At 51.0% G+C, this 25,768-nt stretch overlaps 1 protein-coding gene across 1 annotated transcript in view; it reads left to right on the top strand.

Moving 5' to 3' along the window:
* Positions 1 to 24,960, top strand: part of LOC125924384 (thyroglobulin-like) — a 38,299-nt gene extending 13,339 nt beyond the window's left edge. Inside the window, exons 3-7 of the mRNA XM_049632885.1 lie at positions 3,188 to 3,369; positions 4,799 to 4,906; positions 21,965 to 22,099; positions 23,542 to 23,732; positions 24,639 to 24,960. Coding sequence (XP_049488842.1) covers positions 3,188 to 3,369; positions 4,799 to 4,906; positions 21,965 to 22,099; positions 23,542 to 23,732; positions 24,639 to 24,724 — 702 coding nt within the window. The 3' untranslated portion in view covers positions 24,725 to 24,960. The remainder of the gene's footprint in view (positions 1 to 3,187; positions 3,370 to 4,798; positions 4,907 to 21,964; positions 22,100 to 23,541; positions 23,733 to 24,638) is intronic.
* Positions 24,961 to 25,768: the final 808 nt, after the last annotated feature.

Raw genomic sequence — 25,768 nt, 5'->3', positions numbered from 1 at the left:
GGCCACACGCCATCCGTCTGGAGAATATGACTGGCCAACAAGGCCACGCCCCGGCTAGTCTCAGCCGCCGGCTCAGATCCCCTGAAAATGTGAAAGCAATCACGGTCTCTTGGGCGCACAGACCAGGCCCGTCCCTCCGGCTTCCTAGCCGGGGAGCTGTTTAGACTCTTGTATGTCAGAGGCACTTCTTCCAGCACTGCCGGGGCTTGGTGGTCTGCCACTCTTAAAGGCTGCCTCGTCGTGGAAATCGTTTCCGAAGAGCTCGTGAAGGGGCCGTGCCCTTTAGATGGGGCCAGTCACTCTGCAGCAGGGAAGAGGGGTTGCCGACGGGACCGGCATCGATGTAGCCTCAAAGATATGGGCATCCCTGACCCATCTGGGCGGGATGCAAGGCTGAGTCTACAAACATCTAGCAATAATAGCACACGCTATGCTGAGAAGTGTGGAGGTATCATCTCATGTAACCGCATGACCGTTCCATGAAGAGGGTAGTATCGCTGTGCCCATTTTGCAGAGGAGGAAACAAAGGCACGGGGAGATTAAGTAACTTGCCCAAGGTAAGACCGCTGATAAGTGGCAGGGCTAGCATCCAAGCTCAGGCCTCTCCAACTCTGGGAATTTGAACCCAGGAGGTCGGACTCTGGTGTCTATTTGTAGCTTTGAGCCTATATTATCTCCACAGAGGCCGGTATCTTCACGAACCGTCTTTCCGACACGTTTACCGAGAACCCACAACTAGGTGCCACGCTGAACACTGTGGGCCCCTTGTGCTGCATGGTAGTTCTGGAGCAGCTGACCAGCAAACACTACCAGCATCCGGGGATTGAGCACAGCATCACGAGGGGGTGCAGAGCCCCTGCCCTAGCCTGGAAACAGGTCAATAATACTCACCTCTGTTGACAGTGTGCCCAGAACTGTGCTAAGCCGCCCTTTCTATGCATGTTGTGTTGCAATCTGGCAACAATTCCACGCGATTTTCCAATGCACGTGTTGATTTTGATACATCAGTGAAATACGCATGTTAAATGTTTGGCAATAATGGGAGATACGCGCGTGGGTACTGGTATTTCTGTCATACAATACTCCAAAAACTCAAAAAAGGGCAGAGAATAATATAATACAGTTTCTCCCCTGAACTGCTAGTAGGTTATGAAGTCAGTTAAAGAGATTGCAGGCAAGATTTTGAGCAGACTGGGTTAGACTAGAATAGAATGGAATGGAAACGATCAGGTCTGTCATATATGGTAAGAGCCAGGAGCATGAGTGTCCTTCATGAACAGTATTTCTGGCCTGTGTGTGTGTGTGTGTGTGTGTGTGTGTGTGTGTGTGTTCTGGTGGATGAAATGTCTTTCTTACTATAGATCATGGTCAAAAATACTTGAGTGCCTGGGTGGCGTAGCTGGTTAAGTGTCCAACTCTTGATTTCAGCTCAGGTCCTGATCTCAGTCATGGGATTGAGCCCTGCGTCAGGCTCTGTGCTGAGTGGAACCTCCTTGGAATTCTCTCTCTCTCTGTGCCTCTCTCTCTGCCTCTCCCCTTCTCTCTCTCTCAAAATAAATAAATAAGTAACTAAATATTTTTGAAAAATACTTGAAAGTCATTGATATAATGAATACTCTTGTATTCTCTATTCATTAAAAAAAATTTTTTTTAACATTTATTCATTTTTGAGAGACTGAGAGAGACCGAGCAGGAGTGGGGGAGGAGCAGAGAGAGAAGGAGACCCAGAATCCAAAGCAGGCTCCAGGCTCTGAGCTGTCAGCACAGAGCCCGACTCGGGGCCCTGAACTCACGAACTGCGAGATCATGACCTGAGCTGAAGTCAGGTGCTTAACCGACGGAGCCACCCGGGCGCCCCTTCACTCTTCATTTTTAACAGATATTAATATTTTCCCATATCTGCTTCAGATCTTCTCCCAAGAACCACACATTATAGATAAAATTAAAAGGACGGTGTCTTTGAATGCCTCTCTGCTCTCTATCCCTCACCTCCCCTGAACGGATAGACATGGCCTCGATCAGTTGTTCCACTACTTGGTCCAGCCTCTTCTGGGTGAGCCAGGCTGAGGTCCGCCCCCCAGGATGGGCTGAAAGAATGTCTCAGACAGAAAGGGTTGCTTCCCCATCATGCCCACACCTCAAATTCTAATCACAGGTCCTGTATGCTTGGAAATGTTTACAAAAACAATTTAAACATACCAGGGCGTCTCGATAAGCACAGTTCGCTGTTGACATAAGAGCCTAGAAATATGTAAACACACAGCGTAGGATTGCGCAGGGGCCGAGGGGTCTCAAGAGCTGCATCTCTGACACCCTGCTGCCCCTTGACTTCAGAAATGAGGAGACTGAGTCCCGGGGAGCAGGGAGATGGTCCTCCCAGACGGCCCTGATGCAGAGAGCAGGAATGTCTGGACAGGGAAGGAAGGAAGGGGGGAGGGAAGAAGGGAAGGAGGATGGGGGCAGGAAAGAGAGAGGAAAAGATACTCCGACAAGCCTCCCCAGAGAGCTGCGTGCCTGCCCTGACCACTCCGAGAAAACTAGCCCCCACCCCATCCCGCTCAACCTGCTGTTTCCCCTCGTGGCACCAGAACCCTGATAAACTAGAATGATCTGCTTCTTTCCCGCCTCCGCCCACCGGAACATCGGGCCCACGAGAACAGGGAGCTTCATCAGTGCATCCACGGCTGTTCCCCAGGCCCGGCACACAGCTGGGTCTGGAAGAAGAGGCTGTTGCTCTGCGTGAATGCGCAGAAAGCACTCCTCTGCCGACTGATCACGTGACCGGATGAGGCTCACGTTTGCTCTCCTAGCAGAACGGATCACGAGCTGGCTGACAGAGTAAAAGGATGGAGCCCAGGGTGACCCATACCCGCTGGCCATAATGGCTCGCGTTTATGCACACTCACTGGAGTACTTCACGCCTGTTCTCCGTTTCGGTTCATTGTGTCTGTTTCCAGGCCGGGAGAGGCGGGCACGGAGGGCCACGGCCTCCTGTTGGCGGTCACACAGCTAGAGCTGAGATTTGAACCCTGGCGGCCTGGCTCCAGCGTGCCTGTGCTTCACACCCTGGCCCAGAGAGAAATTTCTAGAACAAGCTTTGCAGGATACTGACTCCAGACTTTCAGAATCTGATAGGGCGTTTTCTTTCTTTTCTCTCTCTCTTTTTTTAAATTTTTTTTTTCTTAAGCAATTTGAGGAAAGTCAAGGCCGGACCAGTAGCAAAACAGCCTTTTACCAGGCGCTGCAGAATTCGCTGGGCGGTGAGGACGCGGATGCCGGGGTCCTGGCGGCTGCAACATGGTACTATTCCCTGGAGCACTCCACTGATGACTATGCCTCCTTCTCCCGAGCCCTGGAGAACGCCACCCGGTAAGCCCGAGGGGACACGGGCTCCTGCCATCACACTGGTGCCGGCCTCGGTGACGCTCAGGTCACGGATGAGCACTGGACTGTGCCGGGAAGGGACGGCCTGAAGGGTGTTGCTACCCCCTGGCCAGCTAGGTCTCCCCATCTGGGAGTCTGTGGTTTCCAATCTCAGAGTCACTAGCTCAGAATAAAACGTGGCCCCGCCCACTGGGAATCTGGGAACCAGAAAGGCTTTAATTTTCCCTCGAGCAGAGAGCTCGGTTTTCAACCCTGCAGCCAGCAGCTATTTCTGTAGGCCCAGCCCCAGACTGTACTCTAAGAGCTCAACGATGTCCAAGTTCTGGACCCTTGTTGGCTCCTCACCCCGTCAGGACTGGCTCTGATCTGGGTTATTGAGAGAGCTCAAGCAGGACTGGAGTTTAGAAACCCTCGCTTTTGCTCCGACTTTGCCTCTGATGGGCTTTGAAGACATCTGTGCCCTGGGGCAAGAGCTGAGGTGTGAGGCAGGGCTGGTAACCGAGGAGGGTTTCACCAAGGGAATCCAGCCCCCCGCCCCAGCTCAGGCCCTCATTGCCTCCCAGCCAGGCTCAGACAGTGGCCTCCCTGCCTGCCCTCGGCAGTGTCCCCTCCACCGGTGCGAGCTGTGACTCTTTCCCGTAGGCCTGATTCCTGGTCCTGCTCACTACCCCTCTTCTTCAGGAGATGAAGCATGGCTGCCCCATGTGCCCTTCCACACCCCAGTGACCCCACCCCACCGTAGAGCTTTCCTATAAGCACTCTGGCTGCCTCCAGACTCCACAAAGGAGTTCATCTCAACAGCCAGAAAAGAGGGGGAGACGAACCCTCTTCACTGAGGGACTTTCATGACTGTTACCAGCCTCAGTTGTCACAGAGTCCCTGCAGGATGGATCCCCTAGGCCCCATTTCTCAGCTGAGGATATGGCGGGTCAAGAAGATGCCGGGGCCGCTGACTGGGATTCAGAGCCTGGTGGACCCAAGGCCGCCCGAGGTCTGTGGGGTTCTGACCAGGCCCACCCCCTCTACAGCACGGTGCTTGAGTACCGGCCCACGCACGACCCCACCGTTGTAAGCTGGTGCTTCTGAAACATCTTTCCATCAGCCCCCAGAACGGGAGCAAACGTGAAGCTTGGGGAACCTAGAATAGCGTTCTCAACCTCCTGACGGTTGGCATTTTGAGCTGGATGATTCCTTGCTCTGGGGTCTGTCCCGGGCATTGTGGGATACTTAGCCACCTTCCCGGCCCTTCCCCGCCGGATGCCAGTAAGAACCTTTTCATCTCCAGCTGTGACAACCACAACTGTCTCCCAAACATTGTCAAATGTCCCCTGGGCATTGGGGGTGTCTTCAGTTATGCTGGGTATATAGAGTTGCTACATATAACAAAGCTCCCTCCTCTGCCTCATTTGCCCAGGGACTACTTTATCACCTGTCCTGTGATCGACATGGCCAGGCACTGGGCCAGGAGAGCCCGAGGAAACGTCTTCATGTACCACGCTCCCAAAAGCTATGGCCACAGCAGGTAAGGTTCACCGGCCAGCACCCGCTCTGTGGCCGCACAGGGTGGCTGGTAGGGCTCCAGGTCCATTGTGTGACCCACAGGGGAGACTGAGGTGTAAGTCGTGGCTCCGTGACATCAGCCATGTCGTTTGGCATCTGAAAAATGAGTGTATTAGTAATGGCCACGTCCTCTCACAGTATTGTTGGAAGGGTGAACAAAATAACAGATATAAGAGGCCCTTTGGAGTTCCGACATTAGCTGTTGATGGGTTGACCTGGCTTGGGGGAGGAGGCTTTATCAACCCTACACACTTAGGCCTCTGAAACCTGAGCACTCACTTTCACTTAAGAAAATGGTTTCCCCCATTTTTTTGTGTGCAACAAAGGAAAGTCCTGTTTGCCTCTAATCTGTACGCCATTCCTACTCTCAAAATATACTTAATATATTTCAATGTACTTTATAATGAAAGTCTCAGGTGCAACAAAATAATCCCCATGGAAAAAGGAAATAATAAGCGAGTGAAAGAAAGCCCATGATAAGTGAAGGGGCAACCAGTGGGCACAGAATATAGCCCTGCCTGTTCCAGAAGCCAAGGACAAGATTTAAAAAGAAAGAACAGGGGCGCCTGCATGGCTCAGTCGGTTAAGCGTCTGCTTCTTGATCTTGGCTCAGGTCATGATCTCACGGTTCGGGAGATCGAGCCCCATGTTGGGCTCTGTGCTGGGCCAGCCGTCCAGGTTGAGCATTTGCAGATAGCAGAAGCTCATGGGGTCGGGTCTCCCAAAGATGCCAGAGTCGTTTTATTTTTTCTGAGAGTGGAAGCCGGGCCTGCCGTGTGGGGCGAGGACATCGATCGCCCACATCAGTCTGTTTTGCAGGCAACAGGAAGATGGGGTGTAAGAAGGCCAACTTTAGAGCTGGGGCTCCTGCCCCACCACTTGTCAGCTGCAAGCTGGGCAGCATCCTTTGTCTTTCTGGTCCTCAGTGTCCTCATCTGCTAAATGAGGCTAATGGTTTCCCCTTTCAGGGTTGGCATTCACAATATCTGGGATATAAATTATCTGGCCAAGTCAGGCCATGTATTCCTTGGCAATGACACCAAGGGAACTCTTACAAACATACACAACTTCTCATTGTAATTGGCAACATCCTTCTAATGGGCTGAATGTGGCCACCGAGAGATGCCAGGTCCCAACCCCGGGGACCTGTAAATGTTGCCTCATAAGGAAAAAGGGGCTTTGCAGATGCGATTACGTTAAAGACCTTGACCCAGAAAAATGATCCTGGATTATCCTGGTGGGTCCTAGCTGTGATCACAAATGTGACTACGAGAGAGGGGCTCGGGAAGATACACAGAAGAGAGGGAGGCAGTGTGACCATGGAGGCAGAAATTGGAGTGAAGCACCCATAAGCTAAGAAACACCAGCCAAGAATCCATGAAACTCCACCAGATTCCAGGCAAGAATCCTCAAGAGCTGCGGGAATAAGAAATGGCTTCTCCCCAAGAGCCTCCAGGGGAAGCATGTTGACACCTTGATTTCGGCTTCATGAAACGGATTTGGGGCCTCTGGCCCCCAGAACTGTGAGACAGTGAACGTCTGTTGTTTTCAGCCACCATGTCTATGCTGGTTTGTTACAACAGCCATAGGGAACCAATACCGTCCCCCAGACATTCTAGTTTCCCAAAGCACCCATTGTTTGCCTGGTTCCCCCATAGATTATTCAGTTTATATAACACTTCACAAAAGCATCCAGAATCCTAGTGAGGTTGGCAGGGTTGAAACGGTCATTGCTCTTCTACAGATGAAGAGTCTGAGGTTCAAGGAGTTTCACGTGGTCTCCCCAAGGACCAGCAGTGGTTGGTTGTAGGGCATTGGCTTACCCATAACTTCTCTGAGACCCTGAACTCTCTTTCCACTAAACCGTGCGGACTTTCTGTTTCTCTGCTTAGAACTGTTTATGATTCCAACCCCTATCTACTTCCTAGATTCCAGCAGCTGTCCCCACGTGGTAGGAAGGAAAGTAAATGGCAGGCTCCTCTGGTAAGGAGGCATTTGGAAGAAGGAACGATGAAGAGAGAGATGGTTTGGGTGGGGATGAAAGTTCCCCTCGTCACCCAGCGGTCACTCATGGCCGGGAGTTGTTTGTAGAATAAGCCTCGATGTGTCTCCCAAATGCCAGGGATCTCGGGATTTGCTCAGTACAGGAGTCTGGTTCTCTGCCGTCCACCCTTTTAAGGCACAGATTACAAGAGAAGACATGATGCTCCTGTAACAAGCCCATCAGAACCCTTAAAAGTGTGCACACGCCGTTGGGCTCCGAAATTTACGGTGGCAAACCTAGAAAGGCATCTGCTCCGTGAGGGCAAGATCAGTCAAGACAAAAAGGATCCATGTGATTTGGGCCAGGGGTGATTCGACCCCACCCCTGTTAGTCTCCTACCAGCCATAGCCAAGGTAGCCCATTCCGGTAGCCTCAGGCATTTCTTGGCTTGTAGACGGCCATCTTCCCGCCGTGTGTCTGTGTCCAAATTCCCCCTTTTTATAACAACACCAGTCATATTAGACGGAAGCCCACCCTGTATCTTCATTTTAACTCCGTTATCTCTGTAAAGACCCTATTTTTTTTTTTAATTTTTTTTTTTTCAACGTTTTTTATTTATTTTTGGGACAGAGAGAGACAGAGCATGAACGGGGGAGGGGCAGAGAGAGAGGGAGACACAGAATCGGAAACAGGCTCCAGGCTCTGAGCCATCAGCCCAGAGCCTGACGCGGGGCTCGAACTCACGGACCGCGAGATCGTGACCTGGCTGAAGTCGGACGCTTAACCGACTGCGCCACCCAGGCGCCCCTAAAGACCCTATTTTTAACGAAGGCCATATTCTGAGGTCCTAAGATTAGGGCTCCAACATATCTTTTTTTTTTTTTTTTAATTCTTTCTAATGTGTACTTATTTTTTAGAGAGACAGAGTGCGAACGGGGGAGGGACAGACAGAGAGGGAGACACAGAATCCGAAGCAGGCTCCAGGCGCTGAGCTGCCAGCACAGAACCCGACACGGGGCTCTAACTCATGGACCGCGAGATCATGACCTGAGCTGAAGTCGGATGCTCAATCGACTCAGCCACCCAGGCGCCCCTAACGTATCTTTTGTAAGGGGCACAATTCAACCCAGAGCACCACTCTTCTCTCTGAAGTAAGAGCCCTGCTCACGAGGCCCCCGGGTAGCAAGGGCCCAGAGCAGCCTGTTCCAGACCCGAGAACAACGCGGACCTTGCAGGAGGGCTCCTTGAACAGACTCTGAATCACATGCCCCTCCGGGGATCCACGGACAGGGCTCCACTATGCTGATCCAGAGACCCCCGCCCCCCGCCCCAGTGAAAGGAGGCCATGCTCGTGAGCCAGACCCTCATGGAGTGCCTCCTGGGTCCTCACAGTCGCTCTGCCTCAGACCCCAGGGACCCTCCTGGCACAGAGTAGTGGGTGCTTCGGAAATCATGTTGGAGCTGATCCAACTACCTCATTTGACAGGTGGGGAATGAGTCCTTTCCACTCTGGTCTATAGGCTCTTGGGGGCTCAGTTTCGTCATCTGCAAAATGGGAACAGGGAGGGGAGAGAGGTCAGGAGCACTTGACTCCACACTGGGCTCTGTGGAGCCCTGGCTTCAGGGCCCTGGAGGGAGGAGAACAACATTCTCTATACCTTGTAGACTGAGCTGTGAGTAAAGCATCGAGTTTATGCAGTTTAGAGAGGCATGAAACCCACTGGGCTCAGTCACCCGTAAGTGACTTCTGCTCTCACATGCTACCATTTGGGAGGAAAGAGACACTCAGAGCCACTAAAACATTTCACAGAGAGAGCTATTGCAATGAGTACAGAGGCAGAAAGTGTCCTGGTGACATCAGGCTCTCTGGGCCACCTGACTTGGTTAGAAGCCCAACGCAAGTCACTTAACCTCCTTGGTGACTCAGTTTCTTCACCTGAGAAATGGGAGTGATCATGGGACCTGCTTCGGAGGGTTACCGTGATCATTAATTTGCACGGAGAATGAGTCAGACAGTAAGTGCTGAGTGTGTTCTATTATTCACACCCATCAGAGAGTGTCCTTGACAACTGTCTGGGTCTGTGTGATCTCTCCCGCCACGGTCACGGGATGGCTCATCGTAGATGCTTAAATCAATGAATGAATCACCAAAACTAGCCCATTTAATCATTGGCAAGTTTCTCCTTTTTGCCTGAAAAGACATCCCTCTCATTCTGCCCTGGAGCTGTCACACCCCTCATTTATTTCTGGCTCAAACCTACAGACTTAAAATATATGTGCTGCCGTGCATTTTCAGCCATCTGTCTTGTACCTCCATTTCTGTGAGCATATATTAGCTTTCCTGGCATAGCGAGCACACAAAACGCAATAAATTACCACTTTCTTAAGACTCTCGCTAATTGATCACAGCCTGGCATGGTTCTTTAACTGCCCCTGGATTATAGATGAGCTTTTCAGCCCTGAAATTGAGGGCCAAGCTCTGGGAGGAAGGTGTAGTGGATGGGGGAGGGGACAAAGAAACTAAAATGTATCTTGTGAGAAGAAGGTTCCATTTTAAGATTCAGACTGAAAGAATCAGAGAATCCGGAAGATGATTTCATCTGTGTCTTTCATTTTATAGATAAAGAGACAAAAGCCCAAGATAAGGAATTAGGTCCCAGCCCCAGGGCCAATCAGTAGCAGTCTGGACCCAGACCCTGTCTCCTGCCCGCTCTCCAGTTTTGTTTTGTTTTGTTTTTTTTCAATCGTACCCTTCAACCCAAAGCCTCTTGAGTATCTGCCATGGCTAAATCCACTTACTAGCTGTGTGGCTTTGAGCAAGTTGCTTAACCTCTCTGACCCTCTATGCATCCTCACCTATAGACAGGGAAAGCAAAGTACCTGTCCCATAGCGTGGCTCAAAGGGTTTAGGGGAACAGTGCCTGGATCTGAGATGTGTGTGTGTGTGTGTGTGTGTGTGTGTGTGTATGCGTGTGTGTGTGTAGTTATGCGGTTGTGTGTATGTGTGCATGTAACACCTGGAAGTTTTGATTTCCAAGGCTGTTAACATGAAGAGGAAACATACCAGCTCTGCTCACTGGGGAGATTTGAGGCCAGTCTCCTCTGTATCTGTAGCTGTCTGTTTCAGGAAGAGGGATTTTCAATGATGACTCTAATCCAGGGTTTCTCAGCTTGGCACCATTGACATTTCGGGCCGGATAATTCCTTGTGGTAACAGGCTGTCCTGTACCTTGTATGGTATTTAGCATCCCCAGCCTCCCTCACTCAATACCAGAAGCACCTCCATGATTGGGACAACCAAAAACGTCTCCAGACATTGGCCAGGGTCCCCTGGGGGGGCAAAATCACCCTCTGCCGAGAACCACTGTTGGACTCCACTAAAATGGGGGTTATTACCAACAGCACCTGAAGGGAAGAGACAATCCCTTCCCCAGACTTGATCGACGCAGGACCCCTCTGCCCACAGACACTGCCCCACTGGAGCCCGTTGAGGCAGACCATGGGTGCACCATGGGAACAGAGCATGGCTGGTGTTTCTGTTACCAGGGTGACCCGAAAGGCTGACAAGCCTCTTTCCCATATTCACGCCAGCAGGGCCGGGGCCTGCCGTCCCCTCCAAGTTGGAGGTGCAGGACGATCCCTAGAAGGGCTTGCCCAGCTCTGTCTCTAGGTGCCACTTCCTGAACTCAGCGAGGACTCTTCCCTCCTGCCCGCCTCCTGCCCTGCCTTCTTGTAGACCCTCAGTTGAAGTCCTTCTCTTGAACCAGCCCCTTCCAAAGGACACGCCGGTCCCAGTATCTTGTCAGGTGGAGCCCTCTCCGCATTCCTTGTAGCCCATAGCCAAAGGGATGTGGCTTTGCAGCCCATGTGGCTGCAGCCCCTTTGCAGCCAAGGGATGCGCCTTTGCAGATGATTCCTTGCAGCCCATAGCAAAGGGAAGCCACTTCCAGACCCTGTGGCCAGCTCAGGTTTGGGGGACCCTCCCCCCAACCCATCTCTGGGGGCCAAGTCCCAGCAAGTGTGGAAGAGGGCACTGATTTATTCTCTGGTGTTGCCTGTCCTTAGACGGCTCTACCTAGGTAAGCCACTTACGGTGTGCCTCCGGGCAGGTGACAACCTCCCACAGCTTCCGCTTCCTCGTTCGTGTGATGGAGCTCACAATAGCATTGACACAAGTATAGGAGTGTGTCAGGATTAAATAAGGCCGCGCATGCAGACTGCCCAGCTAACTCCCCGACATAAAGTTGGCATTTATTAAGTGACTTCCAACACTGTTTAATGGGTTGTGCTAGAAGAATCCACATTGCAGCTGAATAGGTCCCAGGCAAACAACCCCAGAGGAGGTGGTTTCCGGGCACCGGCCCCTGAAAGAGGAGGGGTGGCCACTTCAGAGAGCATATGGGGACCCTTCGTCATAAGATGCCTCCTAGTTCCCACGGAAATTCACCGTGGGGCTGTGTATGGGCTGCTGTGGTTGAGTTGGGTGCTGTGGTCTGGACCTCGTTTCGTAGTCCTTGGTCCCAGAGCCTTGAGATATCATTCCCACATTTCAACACCACAGAGGACACTTCAGAGACGCGAGTCCTGACTTCTCTCTGAATGGAAGTTGGGGAGGGCTCTTGGAATTGCACCCCGACCCAGGCTCCACGTAGGATGCCAGACAATTCTTTACTTTGGGGAGAAGCAGCTCAGTGGAATGGGAGAACGCACCCTTTGAAAGGAAATCAGCTGAGGTTTTAATTCCATCTCTCACGTTCATTAACGGCCTGCCTTCCAGCAAGTTTTTTTTTTCTCAGTTTCCCCACCTATAAAATGAGTACAGTTACATCTCCTTCATAGTATGGAGATTCAAGTCGATGTGTGTTAAACATCTGGCATATTCTAGACGTTATGGTTATTTTTACTTTGGGAACAATAAGTCTCTGAGAAGAAAAAAAAATTCAAAATGACTTAAGAGGCAGAAATGTTCTTCCTTCATGAGATGTCCTGACCCTGGAAAACAAAGTCATAAATTCTGGACTCAAGACATTTTGTGCACCACGACATTTGCATTCTAGACGTGTGTGTGTGCATTCCAGGGGCCTTTAACATTCCAGATTCAAAATATTATCTTTTTAATGGACTGTCTTGTTGAGTTTGTTGGAATTAGCGACCCAAAGAAAATATTAAGTGGCCGGATTCTTGAATGGGGTCCATGGGTCTGGCTACATCCTGGGGAATTGACAAGATTATTTACCAGTAAAGATGGAGGTAAGTCATTTTCTAAAACAGACTCCTCCAGCCTCGTGATCTGGAAGAGGGTGCATGCTGTGTGTCCTCTTTAGCACTGATTCAACAAATATTTACCTATTGCCTTCTATGCCCCAGATCCCCTTCTAGATCCTAGAGACGGAGAAGCCGGCAAGATAGAGAGGGGCTATCCTCTTTATTAACACTACAGTCAGGCGATGGGACTGACGGAGGTCTAAGGATAAGGTGCAAAGAGCAGACAACATGCACATAGTAAGCAGAGTAATTCAGAAAATGGCCCTGGGAAGGAGAAAGGGAAAAGGCTCGACATGTTTGAGGATAAAGAAGGAGGCCAGGAAAATTAAAACTAGAATTACCCTATGACCCAGCAATAGCACTACTAGGAATTTATCCAGGATATAGGAGTGCTGATTGGTAGGGGCACCTGTACCCCAATGTTTATAGCAGCGCTATCAACAATATCCAAATTATGGAAAGAGCCTAGATGTCCATCAACTGATGAATGGATAAAGAAGATGTGAGATATATATATATATATATATGCTGGAATACTACTCGGAGATGAAAAGGAATGAAATCTTGCCATTTGCAACAACATGGATGGAACTGGAGGGTATTATGCAAAGTGAAATAAGTCAGCGAAAGACAGCGTGTTTTCACTCATATGTGGAATTTGAGAAACTTAACAGAAGATCATAGGGGAAGGTAAGGAAAAGTAAGTTACAGAGAGGGAGACAAACCATAAGAGACTCTTAAATACAGAGAACAAACTGCAGGTTGATGGGGGTGAGGGGTGGGGGGGCAGGGAAAATAGGTGATGGGCATTGAGGAGGGCAACGAACACTGGGTGTTTGTTGGGATGAACACTGGGCATTGTACGTAAGTAATGAATTACAGGAGTCTACTCCTGAAGCCAAGACCACACTGTATATAGCTAACTTGACAATAAACTATTAAAAAAAAAAAAAAAAAAAATGAAGGAAACCAGGGAGCTGGAGTCTACTGAGGAGAAGGAGGATGGTTGGAGATGTGGGAGACAGGGTCTTGTAGTTCACATAGGCGTTCATATGCTGTGGTAGGCAAAGAGATAGTATTTTATCTGAGTGTGTTGGAAAGGCATTGGGGATTTTTTTTAATGTTTATTTGTTTATTTTAAGGGAGAGAGAGTGCACTCAAGCAGGGGAGGGGCAGAGAGAGAGGGAGAGAGAATCCCAAGCATGCCCCACACTGTCCGTGCAGAGTCCCATGTAGGGCTCGAACTCACGAACCGTGTGAGATCATGACCTGAGCCGAAGTCGGGAGTCAGAGACTCAACCAACTGAGCCACTCGGGTGCCCCTAGCTCACTAGAAACCAGGTGTGTTTCTTTTAATAGAATTGAAACCATGTTATCCAGTGGGATGATCAGTTGGTTAATCAGAAAAGTCCATTAAGACGGGAACTCATGAGAAACGAATCGGGTAGGTGTAGACCTTAAACATTTTATCGTCTCTGTGCACACAAACGTGCGAGCATCCGCCATTCCCTCTGTGCAGGGTCAGAGGCTTGAGTCGGAAAATGCTCCTTTTGAAAGTCTTACAAAACCACAAACATAACGCGTGGCCTATGATTTCCAGCTTTGGTTTCTTGAAAGGGGGGGGTCTCTGAGTGATATTTAATTAATTTAATTAAGTTCTGTAATTACCACGACAAAGACAACTGGCACGCACAGGTTTGAGACAAACACAGTTGACTCTTGGGAAACACGTAACTTCCTGGGGAGGATGGACGTACCGGGCCAGGAAGACGCAGTCTTTTCTGAGCAGTAGTTGTTATGTTTTGTGCAGGGAATAAAATGTCCAGGTTACCGGGCGCCTGGCTGGCTCTGCCAGTAGAGCACGGGACTCTTGAGCTCAAGGTTGCGAGTTTGAGACCCATGCTGGGTGTAGAGTTTACTTTAAAAAAATATCAAATGTCTAGGTGAAGGCCCCAGATTCACTGAAAGCTTTGCTTGTAGCACAAGCAAAACAGCATATCTTTGCTGGGCTTTCTGGTCTATGGAAGTGTTGCAGGTATTTCTTGGGGGCCGAAGGTGGGATTATATTATTTAAAGTAAATCGGGGAGCTCATTTTTAAAGGATTGCCTAGTGAAACTTTTGGTAAAACAAAAGCCATTTGTAAAGCCTGTCGTTGCCTCTTGGCAACTCGTAGGCAGAATAATAATTCATAGGCAGAATCCGAACCTTTGCATATTAGATTGGCCCAAAGAGAAGTGCGCTTACAGGCTTCTACTTGTAAGGTCGTTAACGACGTGTCAACCCCTCCAAAAAAAAAAAAAAGCCTGGGAAACAGAAGGATTCCATTCCTCCTTGTTCCTGAATTTTCCGTCGGAGGAAGTTATTTAGAGATGCCGGCTAGAGATAAGAAAGGGAGTATATTTTACGGGGATGAGGTCAACAAACTTCCTCCTGCCGACAGAACAACAGGAGTTGAAATCTCTGGAACAACAGGCTCTGAGATCCGTTGATCAGATGGACTGGAGCAGGAAGCCTGTCCACAGCACAAGCCTCTTAACCCATGGTCGGTACAAGAGCCACCTTTGCGATGCAGATCCGTGGCTTGTTCGTGGTAGGAAAGATCCTCCCTACTCGCTCTCTATAGCTTGAGGGGAGCCCAGCTCAGATCTTTCCCTCGGAGGACACCACCTCCTCGGTCATTATGCTCCCTGATCAGCCCCAAAGGGCCATGGATGATGACTCCCCTGCACCGGAAACAGAGCTCAAGTCAGGAGCTTGTGCGATGACTCATCTCTGAACTGTGGCTTTTGGCTGGCCAGACTGCAGGCCTGGAGTCCACACCAGCAGGACTGAAGATGTCAGGATGGCTGAATGGGAAGCCTGGGCAGCATGGGGTAAACAGCACCAACCCTCTGCCCTTCCTGGACGAATGCAGCAACCCCGTGGTTTCTCAGTTCTGGTCTCCCCCCTCCCATACCATTTCAGGAATGCTTCTGGAAGAAACACAGCTTGCAGCTTGCTTGCTTAGAAGCCGCTGATGTCCCCCAACCCCTTGAAGGTGTGGCCCTCGATTCCTCTGGCCTCGGTTCTCACCCCTTTCACAGAACTGGAGCCTGCAGGACCTTAGTGAGTGAGTTTAGTGGTTCCCAGGCTTTTGGTTTTCCCGGACCGGGAAAAATCCCCATTTCGCTCTTCAGCATGAGGCGCTTCTCGGTACAATCGACGAGACCCAAAGCTCTGGGGACTCTGCTGCCTGCTGCAGACCCCAGTCTGCCCCCACTCCCTCTGTGCCCGACCCCCGTCCCTGTCTGTTCCCACAGAAGCCACCCCATGACTTCCCACGCTCTGAGTCTCTGCTCCAAAGGCCCTTCCCGGCCAAGCCCACTAGCTAAACCCCTACTCCCTGACTTTCCACAAACTCCTCTCCTGAGACAGTGGGTTTGCTTCTCTCTCCCTTCTTGTGAGGCTTTGTAAACACTTTCCTCATTTGATATCTATCTGTCATACCCACAACACCTCTGAAAAATGGTGGCTTTTATGCGTTTCCTCTTTAGCTGTGAGCTCTGTGCCACATGGCTGATCCCAGCCCCTGTTCAGGGCACCCCCCGCAGCAGGCATTCGGCAAATGTGACTCGAGGACAGTCTTGTGCTGACGTCCTGTGTTTTGCCATCATCCCCACTGAACTGTTTTCACACCCTGTGACTGAAACATAACGCTCGTAGTCATCCCCGGGACATGTGGCCCGTCAATTCCTCCCACACTCTGGCTGAACATAGCACCACGGATGTCAGCGACGGTACCTTTTCCTTGGACGGCAATTTGGAACTTTTGGAGGGATCTCCATCCTCTACAGTCTCTGAGCATCCAGAGGAAGGCTGAACAGAGATGACCAGACCCATTTTACAGATAGGAAGACCGAGGCTCAGAGGGTCAGCAGGGGAAGCGGGGTTTGAGCCCAGCTCACCGGGCTCGGGGCCAGGATCTCTCCTAGTCCCCATGCCCACATGTGACAGTGAAAAGATCCAGACCTGGCTTGAGGCTGGGACGAGTAACTCTCAGGTGAGGGGAAGTCTGTCCAGAGGGTTATAACCAAAGACAGCAAATGACAGCTAAAAGTTTGGGGCGCCTGGGTGGCTCAGTCGGTTAAGCGGCCGACTTCGGCTCAGGTCATGATCTTGTGGTCCGTGAGTTCGAGCCCCGCGTTGGGCTCTGTGCTGACAGCTCGGAGCCTGGAGCCTGCTTCAGATTCTGTCTCCCTCCCTCTCTCTCTCTGCCCCTCCCCTGCTCATGCTCCGTCTCTGTCTCAAAAATAAATAAACATTAATAAGTAAATAAATAAATAATAAAAATAAAGGAACGCCGGGCAGGACCACTTGCCTGCATAACCAAACCCCAGGTTTGGGTGTATGATTTCTCAGTGATCACACCCAGCACAGAGCAGAGAAGCCCAATAAGTATGTGCAAATGGTCAGCGTGAACAGTCAGCCCATGGCACCATGGCCGCTCAGCTAACCAGCTCCTCCTTTTACCTTGTCAGTCCCTGGAGTGTTCTTCCGCGTCTCCCTCTGCTGATGCGGAATCCAAATCCTGTCTTCTCCCTCCAGAGAGTCCTGGGGCTCTCAGCCGGGGCCCAGAGTCCTCTGATCCTCAGTGCCCTCTTCCACTGTCTGACCTGCCTCCAGATGTCTGCCTTAAACTGCTCAAAATAACTCCAGCATCCTGATAACGATCGGCTCCGCTAAGGAAAAAACAAAGCAGAAGTCCTCAGCCACAACAGTCTCTCAAACTAAACAGAGCAGATGGGCTGGAAGACCAGGCCTTTTCCCAAAAGCAGTGCTCCGTGACCTGCTGGGGTCGCTGACAGTGGCAGGCTGGAGGTGACCCGCACCTGTTCCCAACAGCTGTCTTTCCCCAACCCTGAGCTCCAGGACGTCACCTTGGTGGTCTGAGGTTCTCTATGGCAGCATTGCTGACAGTATGGAAATCGGCAAAAGGCAATCGTTAAACCTTAGCCAGCACACCACTGGCACCAATCTTGAGAAGGTGAGGAAGGCGATGGAGCCCCTCCCAAGGAAGGCGATGGAGCCCCTCCCAAAGAAGCGTCGATATACAGCGTCACACCGTTTCACGTATAATTTCGGGGAGCTCACGGCCCCCCGGGACCCTACAATGGAACTCTCAGGTTAAAGGCCCCATGCATAAGTGTTCAGGTGTTTCTCAAAGCTAGAGAGGAAAAGGGAATGAGTAGATGAGCCAGAGACTGAGCAAGAGATTTGAAATCTTTTTAATTAACTAATTAATTAATTTTGAAAGAGAGAGCATGAGCAGGGGAGGGACAGAGAGAGAGGGAGAGAGATAATCTTAAGCAGGCTCCGCACCATCAACACAGAGCCCGACTCATGAACTGTGAGGTTCAAGACCTGAGCCGAAACCAAGAGTCAGACGTTTAGCCGACTGAGCCACCCAGGCGCCCCGAGAGATTTGAAATATTTTATTGCCACACCTCACTTGATGTTTGGAAGCATGACCGTGTCACCATTTTACAGAGGAGGACACTGAGGCCCAGAAAGTTTATGCATTGTGTCCAAGACTTCACGGATCCTAGCTGATTGAGCTGGGATTTGAACTCTGCTCTTGACGCTATTGGGAACGAAGCTTTGCTTGGAAGAAATGAATAGCAGACAAGGCTGCTGTGGTAGGCAGAACCCTCAACATGGCCCCTCTACATGACCACGCCCTAGTCCCAACAACCTATGACTCTGTTACCTTCCATGGCAAAGGGACTTGGCAGATGTGGTTAAGATTCTTGAGACAAGGGGATTATTCGGGGTTATCCCGGTGGGCCCCATGTAAGGACATGAGTCCTTCAGAGCGTGAGCGGGAGAGAGAGGACCATGTGAGAGCAGGCTGGCTCTGATGGTAGAGGAAGGAGGCCATCAGCAGTGGCCTCCAGAGCTCCAAGTGGCCTTCAGTTGACAGCGAGGCAGAAAATGGGAACTGTGTCCTCCATCTCAAGGGGCCCAGTTCTGTCACAGCCAGTGAGCAGGAGGCAGATTTCTCCCTCGGAGCCTCCAGGGGGAACAAAGCCAGCTGACGCCTTGATTTTACCCCAGTGAGACCCGTGCCGGAACTTTGAACTCTGGAAACGATGAGAGAGTATGTTTGTGTTGTTTTAAGCCACTGAGTTTGTGGTCATTTCTCAGGGAAGCCACGGAAAGTTCATCCGGTCACTTCCCTGAAGAACCTCTCAGAAACAGGCCGCGTCCCTCCCACACTGTAGGGGAAGGGGCAGTCCCTGGTGTGGCAGCAGAAGGGAGAGGGCGTCGCCTACTAATGCCAAGCTACCCTGGTGCCTCTGCAGCCCACACAGGAGTGGGTAGCCCCTGGGGGTGTAACGAGGCCAGTGCTCAGCCGGCTTTGGGATCACAAACCCGGCGTAGGTCTGGCATCGCCACTTCCCAGTGTGGGGCCCTGGCGAGAAAATGGCCTCTCGGAACCTAAGTTTCTTCCAATGTAAACACTCTGCAAATTACTCCAAGAACATCTACTCTCAGGGCCCTCGAGATAACTGGGGGTGAAGGGAACCCATCAGCTACCAAGAGTGGCTACGGGAGAGGTGATTTTTATTGCCGTCAATTCTATCTTCCTGGCTTTTTTTTTTTCTTCGTGTTCCTTTTTCCCTCTGAGTCTTACAACATCACTGAGAAGCTAGGCCATTAGTACTTTTCAGTGACCCTCAGCCCCTGCACACAAGTAGATGGAGAACTGGATTTGGGGTCTGGGGGATTCAGCTCCGGATCCTGGTGCTCCCATGTCTGAGGCATGTGGCGGCATCCTGGGTCATCTCCTGGGAAATGTACGGATGATAACATTTATGTCCTTGGCGGGTCCCGAGTGTTGGATGGTCAGAAGCCCACTCTGGTACCTGGCACAACTTCGTGCTCAGGAAATGGCAACTGGAAACAGGCACTGAGTCGAGCTGGCTGTAAACAGGTGACCTCGGCCACCGCAGACTCTGGGCTTTTGTGTGCATTTGACCAAGTGCAGTACACAAATACTTCTGGGCATTGGACGAGGGACTTAGCCCTTTGGGTGCCAGGATGTATAAATATTCATGCCGCTACCCCCTTCCTGTCCCCCTGCTTGGGAATAAGATGAAAACCGTCCCTAAGTGGGTGTGGGGTGCCTAACACTGTTCGCAGAGAGACACTACACTCTGTGGTTGAAGTTCCCCTCCTAACCGCGTGCCGTTAGCCCTGTTGGTCTCGCGGGGTCTCCCATCTCTTCCGTGGCCCCTTCCAGTGTGGAGCCCAGTGCTGACACACAACAACCAAGATCATAACACTACCCGGCTCTCGTCAAAGCACTTGGAACTGGCTCGCACGTGGCTGGTTCGGTCTGGTGTTTCATGATAAGCAAACTAAAACCCAAGTTGAGTGACTCATCCAGGGTTACTCGGGCAGTAAGTGACAGAGCTGACTCAGCGGAGTGACTCAGCCCCATGTCGTTCCCTCCATGCCCTGCTGACAGCCATGTGTGCACTTGGTGATCGTGCTTATGGTCCCAGGAAGGATTCCAGCCCTTGAGACCCCTCGAGGTCCCCAGGCGAGGCTAGGTACCTGGGCGTCAGGCCCAGCCCTGTCCCTGTTGGTCACCCTAGTTCTTGGCCTGTGCAAGGGAGGGACTACAGGGAAAGTACTTTGTTGGCCTGAAATGTTCCCTTTTATACCCTTGAACTTGAGGGTCCTGCTTCCCAGTCTCAGGAATAACCACCACGAATCCCTCTGATTCATGGCCAGAGCCATGCTGTCCACAAAACATCGTGCCTGCCCTCAGAGTGATTTAACCTCCACCCAAACCACCTGTATCTGGGAGCCAGCTAGCCCAAGCCCTTTCCCAGCACATGCGTCCAGTGGGCGTCTTCCTGTCATACCAGCACAGATGAGAACCACTGGTGACACTCTGTGCCCATGGCCAGAAACTCTGCTATTAGCTTGACAATGGTGATTACATACAAAGCAGAAGGGTGGATACCTTTCAAGTCCTTACTACATGTGCCACCTTATTCCAATCTTTACAATGACCCCACAAAGCCGGTATTTATGCACCTGCTCCAAAGCATGGAATCAGGGAGGCCATGTAAGTTGCCAGAGGTCACCGGCTTGGAGTGGGGAGGACTCAGACCTGGGGTGGTGCCACTGGGCTGCATGCCCCCCATTAGCTCATGCCCCTGGCAGTGCTCTTGAGCTGACTCCACTCTTCAATTCACTGCGTGTCTCTGGGTAAGTCAGGAAACGTCTCTGGACTTCGTTTCCTTCATCTGTAGAATTAGAATTGGCTCTTGTGATAATCTGTGGCCGACTACAAGGTTAGAGAGTGCAGTCTCCACACAAGACCACGCTTACTTCTGACACCAAGTGCAAATTCAAGGGCCTCCCCAAACCACCCTCAGGCTTGATTATTCTCTAGAAAGACTCACAGACCTCACTGAAAACTGCTAGACTCATTGTTACATCATACAGGGAAAGAAGTGAATTCAGACCAGACAAAGGAAGAGCCCAGGAGCGTTCCAATGCAGAGCCCCACAGTCCTGTCTTTGTGGAGTCAGGAAGGGTCACTCTCCTGATGTGTGACAATGCCCACAAGGTAGCACGAACCAGAGAGGCTCACCCAAACTTGGTGTTCAGAGGTTTTATTAGAGCCCAGTTACATAGGCATGATTGATTGATTGATTGATTGATTGACTGCCTGTGGTTGATCTCAGGCTCCACTGATACCATGTGGCTTATATCCCCCACCCTAAGTCACATGGTCTTTTGGCATGACCTGTCCCCACCCTAAGACTGTCAAGTGCGACCACGTTTATGGAAAATCCAGTGCAATTAGCCTCTGCACTAAACAGAGGTATGATCACAGGGCACAAAGTCCAGACTTCTCTTTGGGGAAAGTCAAGTTCTTTACTACACAGCTGTGAAGTCCCTTCTAGCTTTTTCACTGTGACACTCTCCCAGGGTTCACCCCCATGGCCCCGAGTACCCCTGAGCTGGTCTCCCCAAGGCCAGCCCCAGCCCAGTCCACTCAAACGTCTCATCTGGCCTCTAAATCCTTATTCTCTCCTGCATGCTGCTTATTAGATGTTCAGTTCAGTCATAGTATATATTTATTGACCAGCCAGCAATGGTGTGTCAGGCACTGGTCTAGGCTATATGGATGAACGTCATCCTTGAAAAGGTGTGCAAGTATAAGTCGTATGAACAAGGGCTAACACAAAGAAGGGACTCAAATTACAGACTATTTTTTAGTATTTATTTTTGAGAGAGAGAGCGACAGAGCATGAGTGGGGGAGGGGCAGGGAGAGAGGGAGACACAGAATCCGAAGCAGGCTCCAGGCTCCGAACTGTCAGCACAGAGCCCGATATGGGGCTCGAACCCACAAACCGTGAGATCATGACCTGAGCCGAAGTCGGCTGCTTAACCGACTGAGCCACCCAGGTGCCCCTACAGGCTATTTTGAACAAACGAATGTTCCATTGACATTGCAAATGTCATGGTTGGAAGTTTCCAGAGAGGTGATTGCTCAGCTTTGGGTCTACTTCAGCCAACAGATGTGGGCCGCCATTGGACTAAAGGCCAAACCAAATCTTAACTAAACAAACCAAGCACGGAATCCTACACGTAAACAGAAAAAAGTCTTCATTTGGGGAGGAATGTTGGTTTTCGGGTTGTTTGGCTTTTCCAGAAGTTTACGATTCCTTTAACTGTTGCTTCTTATTTCCGTGTATTTTCTCAGCCTGGAGTTGCTGGCAGATGTTCAGTATGCCTTCGGCCTTCCCTTCCACCCTACCTACCAGGGGCAGTTTACTCTGGAGGAGAAAAGCCTGTCACTGAAAATCATGCAATTCTTGTCCAACTTCATCCGATCCGGGTGAGTGGACGGCATGTGCCTGCTTCTGTCATCACGCCTCCCTCCCTCCCTTTGAACACTTTGCATTGGCGGACTCTCTCTACCCCACCCCCCAGCCTTTGTGGTCACCTGCCACTGGGCTCCCTGTCTCAATCCCCCTCTTCTAGCCAAAGCTACCTCTGTGTAGATTAACCTCGGTGAAGGGACGCTCCAGTCACGCGCTCCCTTATTCAGCCGCGTGTGACGCCTCGAGATCAGGGTTCCCGGAGCTCAGTGCTATGGACGCTGGGGCAGGATAAGTCTTCGTGGTGAGGGCGTCCTGTGCATTGCTGGCTAGTCAGCACCTTCTCTGGTCTCCCACCACAAGAGGACGGTAACCCCTCCCCCCAGGCATGAGAACAAAATATCTCAGTGCCAAATGTCTCCTGGAATACATAGTCACCCCAAGTTGAGAAGCACTGTCTTAGATTCTCAAATTCAGTTAAAATATTCAAGACCCTTCCTTATTGACCCTCGCATCCCCTCACCCCTCTGTTCTAGCCCAAGTACCGTGCTCACTGTCCCCACTTCCAAAATTGGTTCCCCCCCCCACACACACACACCTTTATGTCCTGGCCAGACATGCTCTGGCCACCTAGCATAGTACTCAGGCCCCTGGGAAGGGAAAAGCGGAAAAAGTCAGGTTTCATCCGTAAACCACACACAGTCTGAAACCTAAAGCCCAACCGAATTAAAAGGGCAAAGTTGAACTTTGTATAGTTTGTTGTAGGAGTTGAGCGGAAAGACAATTCTTTTAATTCAGATTTAGAAAATGTATGGCTGGAGACGTGACAGTGGAGTGGGGCCTGGAAGAATCGCAGGATGTTCAGACACAGGATGCCAGCCCAAAGAAGGCACCTTCAGGTTGAAGGGATGAGAAACACCTTGTTTGGTGAATGGCAGGAGGTCAGACCTGGTGGCGGGTGTGGGAAGGCGCCTGAGTGTAAGAGGATATGACATCCCCTCCATAGGGAAGGTGGCTCACGAGTGGCAGACAACTTTGCCTGGCTCGCCCTCCCCCACCCAGGCCTTGGACAAAGGGCCCCTAGAGATTGGTTGTGGTGTCCAGATACAAGGACGCCAGAATACAAGGGGACACGGTGACCAAGTGAGCATTCAGAAAGACAGGAGGGTAACGTGAGGTCCTGAGTAATGTTGCTGGGTCATGAACTCGCATCTTTCCTTTTCCAGAAATGGCCTGAGATGGGTGAGGTGAGTCAGGGGCCTTTCTGCCTTTAATCATTTGGAATGCGGCAGGAGAGCACAGCGCTAAGCATCAGATCGGGCAGATTCAAACTCTGCCTTGACACCTAAAGATGTGTGATCTGGTCCTTAGACACTGAGTGCAACTGGAAAGTGATCCCAAGTGACAAAAGGAATGACACGTTTCCCTCGTGGATGTTCCTTTCTTGTCATTTTCCCAGAAATCCCAACTACCCACATGAGTTCTCAAGGAAAGCCCCTGAATTTGCAACCCCCTGGCCTGACTTTGTCCCACGTGCCGGCGGGGAGACCTACAAGGAGTTCAGTGACCTGCTTCCCAATCGACAGGGCCTGAAAAGCGCTGACTGCTCCTTCTGGTCCAAGTACATCCAGTCTCTGAAGGCCACGGCAGGTGGGGAGGCTGGAGCGGGCAGGGGGCTGGGCAGAGGGCAGATGGGGGCTGGGCAGAGGGTGGACGGGTTGTTAACCCCCTGCATTTACTGAGCTCGCTGGGTGGCAGACGTGGGTGGAGCTCACTGGGGCCAGTGAATCATAGGGTGCCATCGGCTCAGCATTTTTTCATGAAGAGCTCACAGTACTGGGGGTTCTTCTGTTCTGATGGGGGCGAGAGGGGAAAGTTAGAGAGAGAGAGAGAGAGAGAGAGAGAGAGAGACAGGGCGAGGACACCAGGGGCCTGGGTGTGGGATTTCTAGCCAGGGGAGAAGTGGGTATTACCACTTCTTCCTGCTAAAGAGAACTTCCTGTTGAGCAGGCATTAAGGAGAGAAAATGAATCATAACGAGGGCTCTGGGAATACAGAAATAAGTGCAATGCCTTTAAGAAGCTTCCGGGAGAGTGGGGGAGTGAGTGATGTAACCCAGCAAATGGCCCCTTGGCTTTCCCAGCACCACGATGGGCGTCTGCACCCAAGCCAGTGGGAGCCTAGTGGAGGGAGGGTCTGGGAAGGCTTCCTGGGGAGGTGATGGTGGGGCCAAAGGTTTTTAGAATGGCAGGATTTCTTCGTGTGGCAAGAGATGGGAGTGGAACATTCAGCAGGGAAGGGACCTTGCCCAACATGCTTTAGACGGCTAACACTATATTAACTTCCAAGGCCAAGTGGCTCTCTATTGAACCCTAGTCCCATTGTACCCTTAGCATGACCGGTGGTGGTGAATCTGATGCCTGTCCCCTGGACATGCTCTGCTGTTGAGCAATCATTGGGAAGGCCCGTCAGAGGCTGGGCTCTCTTAGGGCCAAGGGGGAAGACATGGGGGGAAGACCTGATTGGACTGGACCAACCTTGCCTCTCCTGTTTCAGACGAAGCCAAGCAGGGTCCATCAGCAGAGAGTGACACGGAGGACCCGCCGACAGGAGAGCCAGGCTCCAAGAGCTACAGCAAGTAGCTGTAGCTGCTAAGACGCCCCTGCCCAGTCTGCCAACCCCACCTCAGGCTGTCACCAAGGGCATCTTATTCTCTAAAATAGCCACTAACTTTCAATAAAATGTCTACATGCAGTGACGCATGGGTGACTCGGATTTGTTTCTTTAAGACAATCCTTGGGGGACGACAAACCACATGATCTTCCTGAGGCTTGAATCCCAGACTACCGCTTCCTTCCAGCCAATATTTGTGGAAAATTCTCTCTCCCCCAGGCCCTGTGCTGATTTGCGAGGGAGGCAGGGATCCTGCCCTCTGGATGGAGAAAAGGACAGGTAAACAGGTGTTGAGAGTAACACAAGAAAGGAGATTGCATCGAGGGTGGGCTCCAGAGTTATACAGTCCCACCCCCACGTTAGAATTCTCTTGTGAAGGTTCCAGAATGGAGACGGGAGACCAGCTGGGCCGGTGTAATATCCTAAGCAAGAGACAACGAGGTCTGAATTAAGGCCGTGAGGGTAGAAATGGGGGAAGACAGAGATCTGAGAACCCTTTCAGGAAGCAGAATTGATAGGACTTGACTGAATGTGAGCAGGGGTAGAGGAAAGGAGATGAATTATTACCCCAGTTATGGTTGCTTTGGGTTCCCAGATAAGCAACAGATTTTATCACTTAGCCCCCTAAAGGACACACTTATGAAGGCAAATCTGTTTAAATCTGTCTTCTCTCTCAATCACACACACACACACACACACACACACACACACACTCCAGAGAGACAGAGACAGGGAGACAAAGCAAGAGAGAGAGAGAGAATTAACCCAAAGTAAAAGCAAATGGAGCTGGTTAGCAGTCTCTGTCATTTATGTGGTACGTCCTACGTTTACGTACATCCATCTCATTGGGGCATAGACCAGACTCACTATTGATTCATATGTTGGGACCATCACCCCCGTTTTGCAGATGTAGAAGGGGAGTCTCGGGAAGGGTTGTGGTGTGCCTAATTTCATACAGGGGAGAAGGTGGACAATCAGAGTTCAAGTCACGTCTTCCGGTTTCTCTATTTCCT

Source organism: Panthera uncia, chromosome F2, assembly GCF_023721935.1.
Source record: "Panthera uncia isolate 11264 chromosome F2, Puncia_PCG_1.0, whole genome shotgun sequence".
NCBI lineage: Eukaryota > Metazoa > Chordata > Mammalia > Carnivora > Felidae > Panthera > Panthera uncia.
Note: the sequence above shows the minus strand (reverse complement) of the source record. Positions and strands in the feature narration are given on the sequence as shown.